At 39.2% G+C, this 16,174-nt stretch overlaps 1 protein-coding gene across 4 annotated transcripts in view; it reads left to right on the forward strand.

Annotated features, from left to right (window-relative positions):
- AKT3 (AKT serine/threonine kinase 3) overlaps positions 1 to 16,174 on the forward strand; it is a 114,393-nt gene that overhangs the window by 64,915 nt on the left and 33,304 nt on the right. For all 4 annotated transcript variants that reach the window (XR_003705980.2, XM_028724129.2, XM_028724131.2 and 1 more), the window contains exons 4-9: positions 593 to 704; positions 2,265 to 2,409; positions 6,558 to 6,689; positions 7,632 to 7,697; positions 10,228 to 10,296; positions 11,875 to 11,997. Coding sequence is in view for 3 of the 4 variants with exons in the window: in XM_028724129.2 (XP_028579962.1) it covers positions 593 to 704; positions 2,265 to 2,409; positions 6,558 to 6,689; positions 7,632 to 7,697; positions 10,228 to 10,296; positions 11,875 to 11,997 (647 nt within the window). In the remaining variant the exon portion in view is untranslated. The remainder of the gene's footprint in view (positions 1 to 592; positions 705 to 2,264; positions 2,410 to 6,557; positions 6,690 to 7,631; positions 7,698 to 10,227; positions 10,297 to 11,874; positions 11,998 to 16,174) is intronic.

The raw sequence follows: 16,174 nt of genomic DNA on the forward strand, positions 1-16,174 counted from the left end.
GGTGGGCATCCTTGGAAAGGGCATTCCAAAGGTGACGAGCCACCACAGAAAAGACTCTCCAGTTGCTACCTTCCACGCTGTAGGGACATGCAGAGAAAGACTTGGGGTGATCTAAATGGATGAGCAGATTGAAGAAGGAAGTGCAACAGATATCTGGGTCCTAAGCCATGTTGAATTTCAAAGGTTAAGAGTAGCATTTTGAATTGAGCTTTGAAATCACCGGCATCATTAGAGTTGTTTCACTACAACCAACCTAGCAAGGACCTCACCTTGTTTTCCAATATGTTTATAGTCAGAGGCTATGAGATTACATCTGCAAGAGATTACGTCCCTTGGCTGCAGCTCACCAGGCCCTGTAGATTTGAATTAATTTGAAGTTCCCTTACTACCTCTTTTCCTAGCATGGGCTGCAGCTCCCTCCTTGCATCATTCATTCTAGTAATGCAGCCTTAAGTACTAATGTGTAATAATGTGTTGGATTGGTATAAAAAGTATATGTACTTGGAACATATCCCCATATCCCCAAACTAGTTCATATCCCCATATTATAAAAAGCAGCATCTTAAAAATGTTTCTCCACCCTCCTCCCCAGAATGCCAGCTAATGAAAACAGAGAGACCAAAACCAAACACATTTATTATCCGATGTCTTCAATGGACCACTGTGATAGAAAGGACGTTTCACGTAGATACTCCAGAAGAACGGTAAGAAATGAATGAAAGTGTTTCTTGTTATATAGGCAAACTTCTATAAGGAAAAGATTTGCTGCAACTATTAGTTTTGTGTGACACTTTCAGGCTTTGTGTGCATTTCTTTCAAAAGATGTGAATAAGTATACACAAAATATTTCTAATTCAGGGATAGCATCTTTAATGTTTTTATAACATTTTAGTTGGCTTTATAATATTTCAGTCTTGTGTATTATTAATACATAGTTAGTTTAATTAAAAAGGTGTGTTTTACCCTATAAGTATAAAGTATTAACATACAGGAAGATATAGAAGTTGATGTTGATTGCAAGTTTGCAATTTATTGTAATAATGTATTGTAATTCATTAATGTTGAGTTCTGCTGTATTTTGCATTGTCAATTGGGTTCTGGTAACCACTGGTTGCTAAATTGCATATTGATTTGTGTTTCCTTTCATTATTCTCTACATTTAACTTTATCCCTAACTTTATCGGTGTATTCATAAATGTAATATATTCTAATTGTTCTTATACGTTGATTCTAAATATATTAGTCAGAAGAAAAATTCCAGTACCATCAATTAATTGATACACTTTCCAAGGTCCCTGTACTACTTAGAGCAAATACTGATTCTCCTAGTTATTCCATTTCCTCTGTTAAGTGAATATAGTTGCCTGTCCAAGCATGAAACGGGGTGATTCGCTTCAGTAGTATTCACTAGGAAATAGCTGACCCAGCTTGACAAAGCATGAAAAACCTATGTTTTTTGTAGTATGCTACTACCTTACAGTATCAGCCAGTGATTTCCTCAGCAGGAGTGCTGTGGAAGGGTCTGTCATGTGCCTATGAAAACTTATCCAATGCTCTATGCCCAGAGTGGGGAGGAAGCATTGATCCCACCCCTCTCTACCAGCTACTGAGCAGGGGTATCTTAAGGACGAGGGAATAAAGATGTTTTTGGGTGTATTATTGTTTTTGTTTGTTATGGTATGTGTTTCTGTGATTTTATATTGTAAACCACACTGTGATCTTCAGATGAGGGGCAGTATAGAAATTTAATCAATACTAATAATTTTTATATAAACTATATAGTATCAGGATATTGCAGGTCTGGTTTTTTTAAATTCAGAAAAGCTTTTGGGTAAAGAGCATGCCTTTAAAGGTTATTGTAGATCATTTGTCCTGAGCACAAAGCTCCAACATAGCTTAAAAGATTGGACAGGATACACAGACATTTGCAATACCATTCAATTCTTATGAAATAGTCTTTTGCTGTAGATTTTTGAATATGTGGTATTTGGTCCAGTTGATTCCTTACATCTGCTGTTAAGCATGTAGCTCTCTCATGGGCACAGCTTTCTGATCATGGGAAATCTGCCTTTGGAAAGTCAGCACAAAAGGAAATACCTGAGCACAGGGTGCAATGTATACAGGAAAGGCAAATGCAGTAGGTGATTTGATTGCCCTCCATTTTTTCTATATTTTACACAGTTTATGTATGTATTCCCTCATGTCCCTTTTAGTCGTATTTTTATGAAATGTATTTATTAATAAAACTGACTTATTTTTGATAGGGAAGAATGGACAGAAGCCATCCAAGCAGTAGCAGACAGGCTTCAGAGGCAGGAAGAAGAAAGAATGAACTGTAGTCCAACCTCACAGATTGATAATATAGGAGAGGAGGAGATGGACGCTTCCACAACCCACCATAAAAGGAAGGTAATTGGAGATTCCTTCCTACATTTTAAAAGTGTGATCTTACTGCATTGGCATATTTCAGCTTGTAATTTATGGTGAGCTCAGTTCTCCAGTAATTTTGTGAATTTTATTATAATAAATTTGGAAAGCTCAAATTCCAGAAATTCTAATGGCAGCATTGTGCTTAACTCCTTCTAAATTGCCATTCCATATCAGACACAATGACAAATGATGCTTTGTTCATGATATTGTCATTCTTGTTATTGTAACTGTTAAAATAAATTTAAAGATCTGTATGCCTGGCAACTAAAAATACGCTATCTTTGCGTAAATTATTCCTTCTTCAAACAGAGAACTGTACTGTTAAAATATATTGTATTGATTCTGAAAAGGATTGCCATTTCAGTGGATTGACCCTTACCTTCCAACCCAGTGACCAAGCAGCCTCCAAGACTGGTGTAATCAGTTGCAGTGTTTCCCCACAAAAGGCCACAAGTCCATGGTTTCCTGGCTAGTTGAGAGCTCTTAGCTGTTTGGCAATGGTCACGTGGCCATGCATCCCTGAGCTATCTTGGGCACAGCTGCCTTGCTAAGGACAGTCTCATCAGTGCAGCACTGTACCATTTGTGGATCATTTCCATAGATTACACTTGGCATATTTTGGACTTTGTGGTAACTGTAGGGTCTTGACTGTGGGGTGTTCGTAAATTGTATCATACCACAAGTGCAATATTATATTTAGAGCTGATATGAAATGTTTTGCTACAGATGTTGAAATGTGACAGCTAGCTGAAAACTTGCCAAACAATACAAACTGCAGATGGAAAACAATTTTCAGAAGCCAGAATGTAATCAGTGTCAAATATACTTCTTTTAAGACGAATAAATACTGTTTCAGGTGTTACTAACACAAAACCTTTCATGTAGGTTGTCTTAATATTCAGCAGGTATTAATAGTAGACAACAAAGAAATTTTTAAAATCATATGAATTTATGTCACCATTCAAAATATCTTCCCATTCAGCTTATACTATGTAAAAACAATTTAAAACCATATTACTATATGCTATATTACTATGTGCTAGTAATAATAGCAGTGGTGAAACCTTTCAAATATTTTAATTTATTTCCATCAGCCAGTTATCCTAATAAAAATAGAGGCTTCTGCCTCTTAGGCACCTTTACTAAAATCAGTAATGAATAAAAACATTTTAGTGCCATCCTAAATGATAGTAAGGAAGGGGCTGATTGTATCTGTCAAGATGAGGAATTATTCAGAGTTAATTCAGGTCTGTATTATATTAAAGAATAATATTGCTTGTATTTTCCTTGACTTTTTAACCTCCCAAGCCCCTTTATTATTATTTCTTATTTATTAAATTTATATACCGCCCTATACCCACAGGTCTCAGGGCAATTCACAGGATAACATGAAAGCAAACATTTACTGGTAACACTTTTATTATTATTATTAATTGATACGCTGGACAACTTGACTAAAATGATTTTAGTTGTTAATACTATATCATAGTATATTTAGGGGTTTCCAGTGTGGTGTGCCCACCAGTACCTTCTATGGCACTTGCAAAAGGTGTTGATAAATATCCCCTCAATACCCCACAATTCTGCAAGACTGTTAACTGTTCAGTTCCTGTTTGCACTGACTCAGCCTCTCCTACATTGAGCATACCCCCTTAAATGTGCCCATATTTTGTTGGATACCAGGATTGAACATCTATTCTCCCATCCATTTTAATATCTTAATATCATTGATTGTTGTACATAGTTAATGTTATACATTAGCTTTGTCACACATTTCTATGTCTAAGACCAGTGATTTTTGTAGCAGATGGTACTCTTATGTGAAGAACATAATCAGATTATGAAACAAAGAAAGACAAGTGCTCTGTTCCAAGGAATAAATCTGTACAGGAAACAAAGTATTTATTTAAGTTAAATAAAAAATTGTTTTATCATCATTAATCTGATTTTACTTCAAGCTTTTCCTTTCAAACGCGTTTTTAAGTATCAAGAATCCCCCCCATTCTTTTGCCTATTGTGGCATCAAATAGTGCATAGGAGATCAGGTGGTTCTGCCATGCTTGTGGCATTGGAGCAGAGAGACAAGCCACCCCTGAACCATGTGTGAGTCCACCAACAGCTGTTGGTTCTGTTGTGTTTGCATCTGCATTATAATTTTGGTACAATGGAGCCATGTGGACATGGTGCTGTATTTCAGTGGGCATTATTACTAACTTAAGTCCATTGATTTTAGTGGGTCTGCCCTGAGTATGGACGTGGGTGGCACTGTGGTCTAAACCACTGAGCCTAGGGCTTGCCGATCAGAAAGTTGGTGGATCAAATTCCCGCGACAGGGTGAGCTCCCGTTGTTCGGTCCCAGCTCCTGCCCACCAAGCAGTTCAAAAGTGCAAGTAGATAAATAGGTACCGCTCCGGCGGGAAGGTAAACAGCGTTTCCGTGCGCTGCTCTGGTTCACCAGAAGCAGCTTAGTCATGCTGGCCACATGACCCAGATGCTGTCTGTGGGGAAAAAGCCAGCTCCCTCAGCCTATAGCGCGAGATGAGCGCACAACCCCAGAATCATCCGCGACTGGACCTAATGGTCAGGGGTACCTTTACCTTTCACCCTGAGTATAGCTTAGTGAGACCCATGTTGTTGAGAAATCAATTATATGGTAGTGATAAATGATGATAGAAGTTGCAGTCCAATAACTTCTGTAGGGCACCATCTTGGGTTCCTTTGCCCTAGGTTGTTCAGCTGCTTGGAAAATTTCTGAGCCCTACTGATGAGAGCTCTTTAGCTGCAGGAAAAATAAACAAAGAGATGAACTTTGGACTTACTTTCCAAAAGCCCACAGGGACAGAACTTAACAAAACCTTATGAAGCATTCATAGAATACAAGGGGTAGCTTTAACTACTATGCGTTCTTAATGTGTGTTTTAGTGAGATATTTCTCTTTAAACAAAAAAAAGTCGATTAAACTTGAGGATATACATTCGGAAACAAAATAGTGGATAGCTGTCTGTTTAGGGTTCTTTGTAGGCATACAAAATTCCTGACACTCTAGGTGGCGCTGTTGCACTATAGCAGATCAAAGGAGTTTGTTACACCTGGCATTCCAGTTACTAAGGTTCCAAACAATAGTTAACTTTCAAATATTTGGAAAGCTATCATTTATGCCCAACCTATAACTAAAATGTCCCAAGTTCCACCCAAGATGGTCAGGTGCAAAAAAAGGACAGGCTCCTACAACTTGGTTTTGTAGAAAAGGTGATTTGAGCTCACGACAAGCTACAACTTGCTGAAATTCCCTCTTCATTACAAATATTAAAGATTCGGTAACACTGTTCTCTTTCCCGCCTAGCCACCAACAGGGAGACATATTTTAATCAATCCTTAGTTGCCAAAGCTGTCCCCCTTCCTTTTTTTGAAGCTTTTTCTTCAATGAGATTATTCCATAATAAAATCCCTCTTTCTGTTGTGAAATTTCTTATAGCAGACAAAGTTTGTGTACTGATGTTTTGCTTTTCTAAGGCCTTGTTTAGATTGCTAAAATTTTATTTTTGTTCTCTTATAACAGATAAAACAAACAATTTGCAAACTCTGTACTCAAAATAAACAAGTTGATTGTTGGCATTATGCTGCAGTCTGTGACTGGCATGGTATATGATCAGCAGACCATGTACATTCAGAAAATCTGCCCATGTGGAGCTTCAGGGCCAGCAGCATTATGGTGTTAAAGAAAGCTTAGTGAGCTGTCGTATTTCTGCGTCCCTTGGCTCCTCTGTAGTTCATAATCATTTTTAAACTGGCATCAACAACAATCAGTCAAAGCTAATAATTATTCTTATGTGTAATGTATAGTCACTTATGGAATATAGGATCACTGACATTTTATACATGGGCACATCTCCCGGGTGCAAACAACTGTCCATACATATCGGTCGTTCTTGAAACAAACAAGGGAGCTAAAAATGTGACCTTACAACAGAGGGTTTTTTCTGTTTGGAACTTCATCCATGCGATCTATACACTTGTGCCTTTTTCTTGGTAACTGTGGTGTTTCATGGCAGGACAGTAGCATTTTAATGAATACAACATCTGCAAGGTGTAAATCCTATTAATTCCTAGTCTTGTGCTCCATACAGACAATGAATGATTTTGATTACTTAAAACTACTTGGCAAAGGCACGTTTGGCAAAGTTATTCTGGTTCGAGAGAAGGCAAGTGGAAAATATTATGCTATGAAGATTTTGAAAAAGGAAGTTATTATTGCAAAGGTACACTTCTATATTTAATACACTATTACTTATAAATATACCTATGTGCTGAAAATAGCTTAATTTGAGACTGTTGGTGATGACCCAAGTGGGTTGGGTAACCTCACTCTTTGTGGGATGGAGGCAAAGAACTCAGGGTGGCAGGAGCAGTCCCCTCAGTTTTTTCTCTCCTGCCTGACAGATCCGATCGTTTTCTCCTGGCTCTCACTGATCTTCCTTTCAGCTAAGTTCTTCTACTTTCAAATATTCATTATTTTTCTGGTGTTTTCCAGTTCCCTCCTATTCCTCTTTCACTTTCCTGTCGTGTTTGATTTCTGACTTTACTCAGTTTTTACTCAGTTTTTTTCCTTCCTCTGCTACAAATCTTGTTTGTATAGACCTTATCTATAAGACAAATCTTGAAAGTTGTCTGCCTGCTGACATAGCAGTAGAATTACTTAGAACAAATTAACAAGTGGTTGAAGCAATCATGATTTGTTAATAGTTTGCAGCAATTTTCACAAGTCCAGGTTGCCCACATGATGCTGCATCCATGTTTTTTTGTTTTTTAGGAGTGACCAAACCATTAGTTAGCATATGAAGGACCCTGAAAAGTTTAAAATTGTGGGTACAGTTAAGCGATTTGCAGAAGCTGTTGTGCTTAAGAAGTGATGGTGGCTGATGGACTCCATATCTGGGTGGGGGTACCTTGGGGGTTAGAGAGGTTGCATAGATATTGAGGACAAATACTTAGCACCTAACTAAACTTAAAAGCATTCCTATTGTCACAGTTGTGTCTTCTAATAGGAAAAAAGTTGTGTGGCCTTCGCCCGTTCTGGTCCGTCCGTCCCCCCCCAATCCTCATACCTTGCAAAGATACTGTGGGCACTTAAGTATTGTAGTTGTACAAATATATTTGTTTCAAATATTCATTACTACAATTACATTTTTTTTACCCTTTAGGATGAAGTGGCTCACACACTTACAGAAAGCAGAGTACTGAAAAACACTAGACATCCTTTTTTGACGGTGAGTATAAATTATGATTTTAAGTGTAAAGCTATATGAGAGGGAAAAGTTACAGGTTCCTGTCATCAGTATAGTACTGTTTCATTCCCTTCTTTGGGGTCATGTTTGACTTTTGCATGAGATATTGGAACATGGTTCATCTCTTAAACTTGCTGTTTCAGAGACAGCGAAAGCAACATTTGTGTTGCAGTTCATCTTATGTCAGATTTGAAATCAGTTTTCATACCACTGGGAGGAAGGAGTAAATATTGTAGAACAGAACCTTGTCTTCTCTGCCAACTTCCTATTTGACTTTTGTTTTGATTCTTAGGGGTAGAAGGAAGTGATATATTCAGACTCATCTTTCTGTTTTACTGTCCACCAGGTTTGTCAGCCTCTTGTACTTACAGTATAAGAGAATAGTTTTTTCAAAGATGATGTTTCTCATATTTGTGTCAGATGAATTCCTCTTTTCAGTGCTAGCTGGTGTTTTCACTACCTAATTTTTCACAAGTTTATCTTCAGTATTGGTAAATATAGAAACTGTTAAAATATTCATATCATTTAAAAATTAATTCCGTTCTGAAGAATTTCCAGGCTTGTATAGGTAGTGACTCTGTTCTATCTAGAAAGTCTTTCTCTAAGTAACAAATAATAGCCACCAGTTAATGCCAGCCAGTATTCTAAAAGATCTATGTAAACAGGACATATACAGAACCCTGATAAATGCAGCCAGAAAGTACTCTGGAGCCTGATGATTTGCCATGTTGATGTCAGTTCCTTTGGTAAACCCATCCATTGCCAGGACCCAAGACATTTTTGGTCTTGAAGTATTTGCATCACCAGCTATGTTTTGAAGATTTGCCAATTACCGGTGTTAATGTCCACATGATGGTGCTGGACTAAACAGATGGAGGACATCAGCTCTTATCAACTTCATAAACTGTGACATGTTTATTTAAAAAGGAAATAGAAGCAGTAATGGGACCTTCCTTTACATCCTGATATATGTTTGGGTTGCTTCTGTTTGATCTTATAATACATTAATATTGCAGTAGTCACAAGAACTATAAATTATGAGATAGGATTTAGAATGTACAAATTACATTTCCCCCATCATTCTTTAAATGCTTCAAAGGGTAATCAGTTGTGCTCCTTTTTTTCCTTTGTTCCCAACTCATTCATCTAACTTATCCTAAGCTGTAAGGAAGTTTGTGGTGCAAAAACTATAAATACTGTCTTTGTACTTGAGAAATTTTCATGTTACAAAAAAACCCCCACCATGCTTCTGTAGTGGCTTCTAATTTGTGGAACTCTTCCCACTTGGTCACTTCTGGTGTTTTAGGATTAGTGTTTAGGAAAACACCCATCTGTTTTCAATAGATCTTTGAGTTTCAGTGGATGTTGTAATGGATGAATGCTGCTTTTGAACCTGTTGTGGTGGTAGTTTTAACTGTAAGATTGTTTTAATAGATTTGTGGAGTGAGATGGGACATGTGTTTGTTTTATTATTTTTAACCTGATTGTAGCCTCTTTTGATAGAAATAAAAGAAAAGCAGAATATAAATGTATCAAAATAAAAGAATAAATATACAGACTTGGTTAGATATTGATATTCAGATGCAAATGTTTGGAATCTTTCATTAATTCTATGACCATTAAAAATATATATTGTCCCAATTCTTGGATTTGCAGTCATAACTGCTCACATCATATACAGGTACAGTGGTGCCTCGCAAGACGAAAAGAATCCGTTCCATGATTCTCTTCGTCTAGCGGTTTTTTCGTCTTGCGAAGCAACCCCATTAGTGGCTAAGCGGATTAGGGCTATTAGCGATTTAGCGCTATTAGCGGCTTAGCAGGCTTAGCGGCTAAGCTGTTAAAAGGCTATTAACGGCTTAGCGGCTTTGAATAAGGGGGGGGAAGCGGGGGGGGAAATGGCGAGACTCGCAAGACGTTTTTGTCTTGCGAAGCAAGCCCATAGGGAACTTCGTCTTGCGAAGCGCCTCCGCGACGGAAAACCCTTTCGTCTTGTGGGTTTTTCGTCTTGCGAGGCATTCATCTTGCGGGGCACCACTGTATTTGTCAGTATGTGGTATAGAGCTTGAGGATTTAATTGGTTTGCATACTGATTAAACTTGCTTTCAGTTGAATACTCTTTCTTGCCAATAGAAATTATGCTTTTATGCACCTTATTTCTCCAGTCCAATGCTTATTGAGGTAGATACCCACCACCATATAAGCAGGCATGCCTTTCCCCTCCCCCGCTGCAGTCCCCACCACAATTTGCTTCAGAGAGCCCTCCAACACTCTGGAGTACATGGGGAGACTTTGGGGGGGGGGAGGAACAGCAAGTCCCATTGTGCTTGTGAAAGTTCATTCCACTGACATCATTGAACATCTTAGTTGGAATAAGTCCTTGATCACAGTGTGGCTTACTTCTTAGCAGAAAGGTATCCAGTTGTGCTGCACAATAATTAAATAAAAAAGATGCAACTAAATGTTATGAAAGCTATTCATAACTGCATTTTTTGTTTGTTTTTTCTTTAAGTCTTTGAAATACTCATTCCAGACAAAGGACCGTTTGTGTTTTGTGATGGAATACGTCAATGGAGGAGAGGTAAGTCAGACAATGTGGTTTGTGGTGCTGTTCTGATCCACACACACCCTTGAATTACAGATCTTCATTTTTTTTCTTTGTTCATGTATTCCTTTGTTAAAACCACGAAAACATTAGTTTTAGCTGCTAGGCATGATGGCTGTTTTATATCCAGTATCAGAGGCAGTATACCTCTGAATGTCAGTTGCTGGAGATCATGTTTCTGTTCAGTGTCCTGTTTATTGTCTTTTCATAGGCCACCACAAGAACAGAATGCTAGGTGAACCTTTGGTGTGATTCAGCAGGGCTCTTCTTGTGCTCTTAGTTCATTAGAAGTTTAAAGTGGGGATCCAGGCCCCTCCCTGGCCAAGTGCACTTCTCCTTATGCCAGAGTTTTTCATAAATAAATAGTGTCTTGAATTATTGCTAAATGGCAAAAAAAAAAAAAAAAGTTGTTACAAACTTTTCTTTCTTGCATCTCATTGGCCAAGTCTAAAAAAATATTGAGCTTCTGAAGATTGCTTTTGGAAATAATAAAACATCACTTTGCTTCTTTTCATACTTTACTTTTGATTTTCCTCAACTTTGTCAGACAGTTTTGCCACCACTTTAGGCGTAGATGCTTCTCTTAAAGTAAATATTTTGTCTCTGTGTGAGGAGAGTGATTGTTAGTTGTTTGTACTAGAAATAGTCTACTTGCAGACAGGAATCAACTGTCAGAACGTGAAATTTCATCTGGAGGAAACTTGCAAGTTTCAGTCTTCAGTGTCTGGCTCTTACTTCCATACCCATCACTCCCTTCAATGCTCTACAATAGAATATAGTGAAGTTGGTTTTGCTAACCCTAGGTATTGTAAACTAGGGCTAGTGTTGGTGCAGATACAATGCTATACCGGAATTGCATTGTCTGAAAGAAAATTTTAACTTCACGTGATTAGTCTGATGAAAATAGTTTCTGAGTGTTCCTGGGAACTTTTATATAGCCATGCTTAAGAAATAATTTACTGTACCTGCAATATACCATAGCAGAGCTTTCCAGACTTTTCAAGTTGGTGACACACTTTTTGAACATGCATCATTTTGCGACATAGTAATTCAGTTTTACTAGCAAACTGGAGGTTAAATTTGTGTGACGCACCTACACACTGCAGCCAACACACTAACATGTCATGACACACAGTTTGGAAAACTCTGTACTGTAGTACCTTGCAGTTGTGTGTATGAATAGTAAACAGTCCCAATGACTTCATTGCTAAAAAAATAAAAATAAAAAATGGAGGGAGGGGACAGGGGAAGAAAAAAATTAGAGAATGATGATGATGCACTTTTTTCCTCTGGTAACTGAAGGTTAAATGGGTAGCAAGCAGAATGCCTTAAACAAGATTGGTATATTGATTAAAATGCTGATTTAACAGCTCGTTTTTCCCCCTTGGAAACCTGGAAAAGATAAGCCAGCTGCTGTCTAAGAGTGCTGAGTGTCCACTGAGAGTACACTATCTATCATCACAATATGGTGATGAGAGGTGTTTTATGTTTCTGTTAATTTCCCCCACTAAATCAGTAATTATTGCAATCCTGTCCCTGCTGTTTACCCTGCAGCTGTTTTTCCATTTGTCGAGAGAGCGGGTGTTCTCTGAGGATCGCACACGCTTCTATGGTGCAGAAATTGTTTCTGCTTTGGACTATCTGCATTCTGGAAAGATTGTGTACCGTGATCTCAAGGTAAAAAAAGAGAAGTAATCAAAATGTTGTTTTTGAAAAGACTATTGGGACAAACACAAAGTAATTATAAAGTTACACTGTTTTGAGAAAAGTAACTAGCCGAGGAAAAAAAGTGCACTGTAGATTGAAGTTCAGCAAAATACCCAACGCCCAATTTCAATCTATAATATCTGTATTCTGTTATTTATTTAAGCAATTGATATGGAAGGTTGGTCCTTGTTATGTGAATGAAGATGAATATGTATGTTGTGTACTTGGCTGGAATGAGGTGATTCATCATGTGAATGTTCATATAAGTAAAAAAGGCCCCCATACAGCCACAAAATCTTGTAGTGCAGCAGAACCCTTGGTGCCTTATGTTCGTGAGTTAGCTTCTCCGAGAAAACAATATACATTTTTTTTATTCCACATGTCCAGTGTAATATTCAATGCATCCTTCAGCCTTCGGTTATAGATAGGTAGTCTTGTGAGTAGGAGGAATATAATTAAAGAATTGAACAGTAGGGTGTAACTGGGTCTTTAGTTGCCTGTTTACCAATTATGGATGTAATGTTCCTCAACCCTTGATCCCAGAAACCAGAATCAAAATGACAGTCCCAAACATATGCCAGTAAGTGCCCATATTAGAGTGGTCCCACCAACAGCTATTAGATCCTAGACCCAAGATATGAGCAATCCTGGCTGATGTGTCAAACTACACTGGTGCACCACTTTGAGAGTGTTCTCCTGTGCGTTGGCAGAAACTGAGGAAAAGGGGCTCAATAGACCAGATTCTCGCTGAAGTATTTTCATGCAAGCACTGAACTTAGCAGAGAAGAAGCAACATAAGGGCAATTCTATGCAGGACTTAGGCTGAGTAGTGCAAGAGGGCTAAGCTTAGATGTTGCCTGTTATATAGGAACTGGAGCTCTGTTTCAGAAACTGGTTCTGTCTTCCCTGAGAGGAGGCTCTTCATTTAAAGGGCCCCAGTCTTCTCCAACAAACTTTTACTCCAATGGGGTAGTGATGAGTAGAATCACTGAGCCAAAGGAGAGTAACACAAGAGTGACATCCACACCATACATTTAAAGCACTTAACTTTCTCCAAAGGATCCTGCGAACTGTATTCTACCCCTCATAGAGCTACAATTCCAAGCACTCTTAACAAACTACAGTTTCCAGGATTCTTTGGGGGAAGCCATATGCTTAAAATAGATGGTGTGGATGTGACCAGCATCTGTAGACCAAGGGGGTACTGACTTCATAGGGTCTTGTTGAAGTGCTTCCAGTAGGTAAACTATATGTATATTAGATATGCTCCAAATCTCAAGTTCTGGCAAGGGGTAACAATATTACTGATCCATGTTGGCACTACAGTCTGCCACTGCTAAGATTAGGTGGATTTCTGAACTCACAGAAGGAAGTATCTGAAAATCTGGAACTCTAGTTTGGGTGTGCTGATACTTCCATGAAATTCTTTTATGAGTTTGCCCATCCTTCTATGCTAATATTCATTTCCAAATATTGTAGTATAGTAGATCTTGTTTGGCAGAGCATCACAAGAATCCTTATTCACAGATTGGCAAGAGCAATGACATCTGTAATCTCGTTAATTGGCAGATCTCATTTCTCCCCTACTGTTCATAATACAGCAAAGAGTTTTGCATCACAATGAATATAGTTATTTCATATAATCAGACTTGATTTTTTCCTTTAAATTTATAACACAATCTTAGTTATAAGGACTGTGCATCTTTCAAGTACTTACCCTGAGTGATATGAGTGTACCAGGAAGAGGTTCATCATCACAACTGGTGTTTGGAGAATGTCATATACCATCGTCCCTCTTCCCGTTTTGTAGGATGTTTTGTAAGAATGTGAATCTGGTAGTCTGTGCTCTAGTTTCCATTTTATTTTTATGCCTTTTTAAAAACAGCCTGTGAAAGGTTTTGGTAGGTTTCATGTGACATTGAAGGAATAAGGAATAAGTTAATTTTCTCACTGGTACATGGAGGGCAGTCCTGTTCCTTGGGATGGTCCCTCTTCCTTGCTGTGGCAAGCAGGATCCAGAATCTTATTTCCTTCTTACCTAGGGGAATGGGCCATCCAATTCACCAGATTGGTCCTGCCTGTTGCTTTGATTGGCTGTGTCCTTAAGGACCTAGTAATATTGGGGATTCTTTCTTTCTTTCTTTCTTTCTTTCTTTCTTTCTTTCTTTCTTTCTTTCTTTCTTTCTTTTCTGTACCCCTTCTTCCTACCTCCAGCCTCTCTCTTTTTTTGGTTCCTAAACTCCAATTCCCTACTTCCCTGCTGCTCCCCTCTCCCCTGTTTCCCTTCTACCCACCTAGAAGCCCTAGCCAGCAGGAAGCAACTAGCTGTAGGTAGTGTGGGGGTACCACCCACACACCCCTTACTCATGTTTGGTGCGGAATGGCTGCAGGAGGGTGGTGGGGGACAAAGCTTTTGGAAAGAGGAAAGGTGGCTGCTTTGTCACTTGGTGCTTCAGTGCCCCCTTGCAGAAATGATTACAGAGCAGCTGCCAGGAAGGCATGTGGGGGCATGGAGCAGTGATGGGTCCTTCTTAGTGCTTTAGCATACCTTTTCTTAAAGCAGTGGAAGGGCAGCTGACCTTCATGCAGCAGAAGGCCTGCAATGGTGTCCAAAGCTCCAGCTTGCACCAAGCAATCCCCTCTCCCATCACATTGATGGTATCAATTTGAGAGCTCCACAGCCGTGAGTGGAGCATTGCATTCAGAGCACAGCCATGTGCACGAGCTCTCTTTGTGATGTTTAGTGGGGGTTCATTGGGTAACCAGGTGACCACATTCACCATTTCCTATTGGATGAAAGAGGCTATTGTCCACTCATATGTGGGGAAATCACCTGGAGAAGGAGGTAGCAGCTCGTTCTCTATGTCAGCACATTCTCTATAAGGGCACAGAATTGTAGAGTTTGAAGGGACTCCAAGGGTCCAACCCCCTGCAGTGTAGGAACTCAGCTAAAGCATCCATAACAGATTGCCATCCAACCTCTGTTTAAAGATCTCCAAGGAAGGAGAGTTCACAATCTCCCAAGGGAGACCGTTCCACTATCAAACAGCTCTTACTGTCACAAAGTTTTTCCTGATGTTTAGTTGGAATGTCCTTTCTTGTAACTTGAAGCCATTGGTTCAAGTCCTACCTTCCAGAGCAGGAGAAAACAAGCTTGCTCCATCTTTCATGTGACAGCCCTTTAGATATTTGAAGATTGCTATCATATCTCCTTTCAGTCTCCTCTTTTCCAGGCTAAACATACCCAGCTCCTTCAAGCGCTCCTCATAAGGCTTGGCTTCTAGACCCTTGATCATCCTAGTTGCCTTCCTCTGCATATGTTCCATCTTGACAACATCCTTAAATTTTGGCACCCAGAATTGGACACACTATTCCAGGTTTGGTCTGAACAAGGCAGAATAGAGTGGTACTATTACTTCCCTTGATTTAGACACTATACTTCTGTTGATGCAACCTAGAATAGCATTTGCCCTTTTTTTGCTGCTGCATCACACTGTTGACTCATGTTAAGCTGGTGGTCCACCAAGACCTCTAGATCCTTTTCACATGTACTGCTAGTAAGCTAGCTGTCCCCCATCCTATATTTGTGCATCTGGTTCTTGCTGCCTAAGTGCAGAACCTTACATTTGTTCCTATTGAAATTCATTTTGATGGCTTGCGCCCAGTTCTCTATCTCAGAGATATGTAGGGTGACTATATGGGTGTCTCTCTACACTTTTGCTGAGCATTACAGAATTGATGCCTTTTGACTCCCATTGTTTACAGTTGATGTTTATCCTATAGTGGGGTGTTTCATAGCAGGTAGAGGGTCTTTCTCACTCTGCCAGTTGGCCTGGTGGTTGAGGATTCTGGATCCAGAAGGAGGAACCATTCCAAGGAATAGGGAGCCTTCCATTTTCCACTGGGAGCAAAAGGTCACCCAGTAAGCAAACGCCTGTTTTCTAGAACAGGCAAGAGGTAGGAAGCCTCCACCCTGTGGGCCTAATTAGGCCCATCGGGCTTCCCCATTTGGCCCACAATGTCATCTCTGACATGCCAAACCATACCCACTTTCCCAACATCTGCTGTACATTGTCTAGAGACTATTGTAGTTAAACAGTATATAATTTTGTTTTAATAATAATGTAATATATGATGTCAAAAAACC

The sequence above is a fragment of the Podarcis muralis genome, chromosome 3, assembly GCF_964188315.1.
Source record: "Podarcis muralis chromosome 3, rPodMur119.hap1.1, whole genome shotgun sequence".
NCBI lineage: Eukaryota > Metazoa > Chordata > Lepidosauria > Squamata > Lacertidae > Podarcis > Podarcis muralis.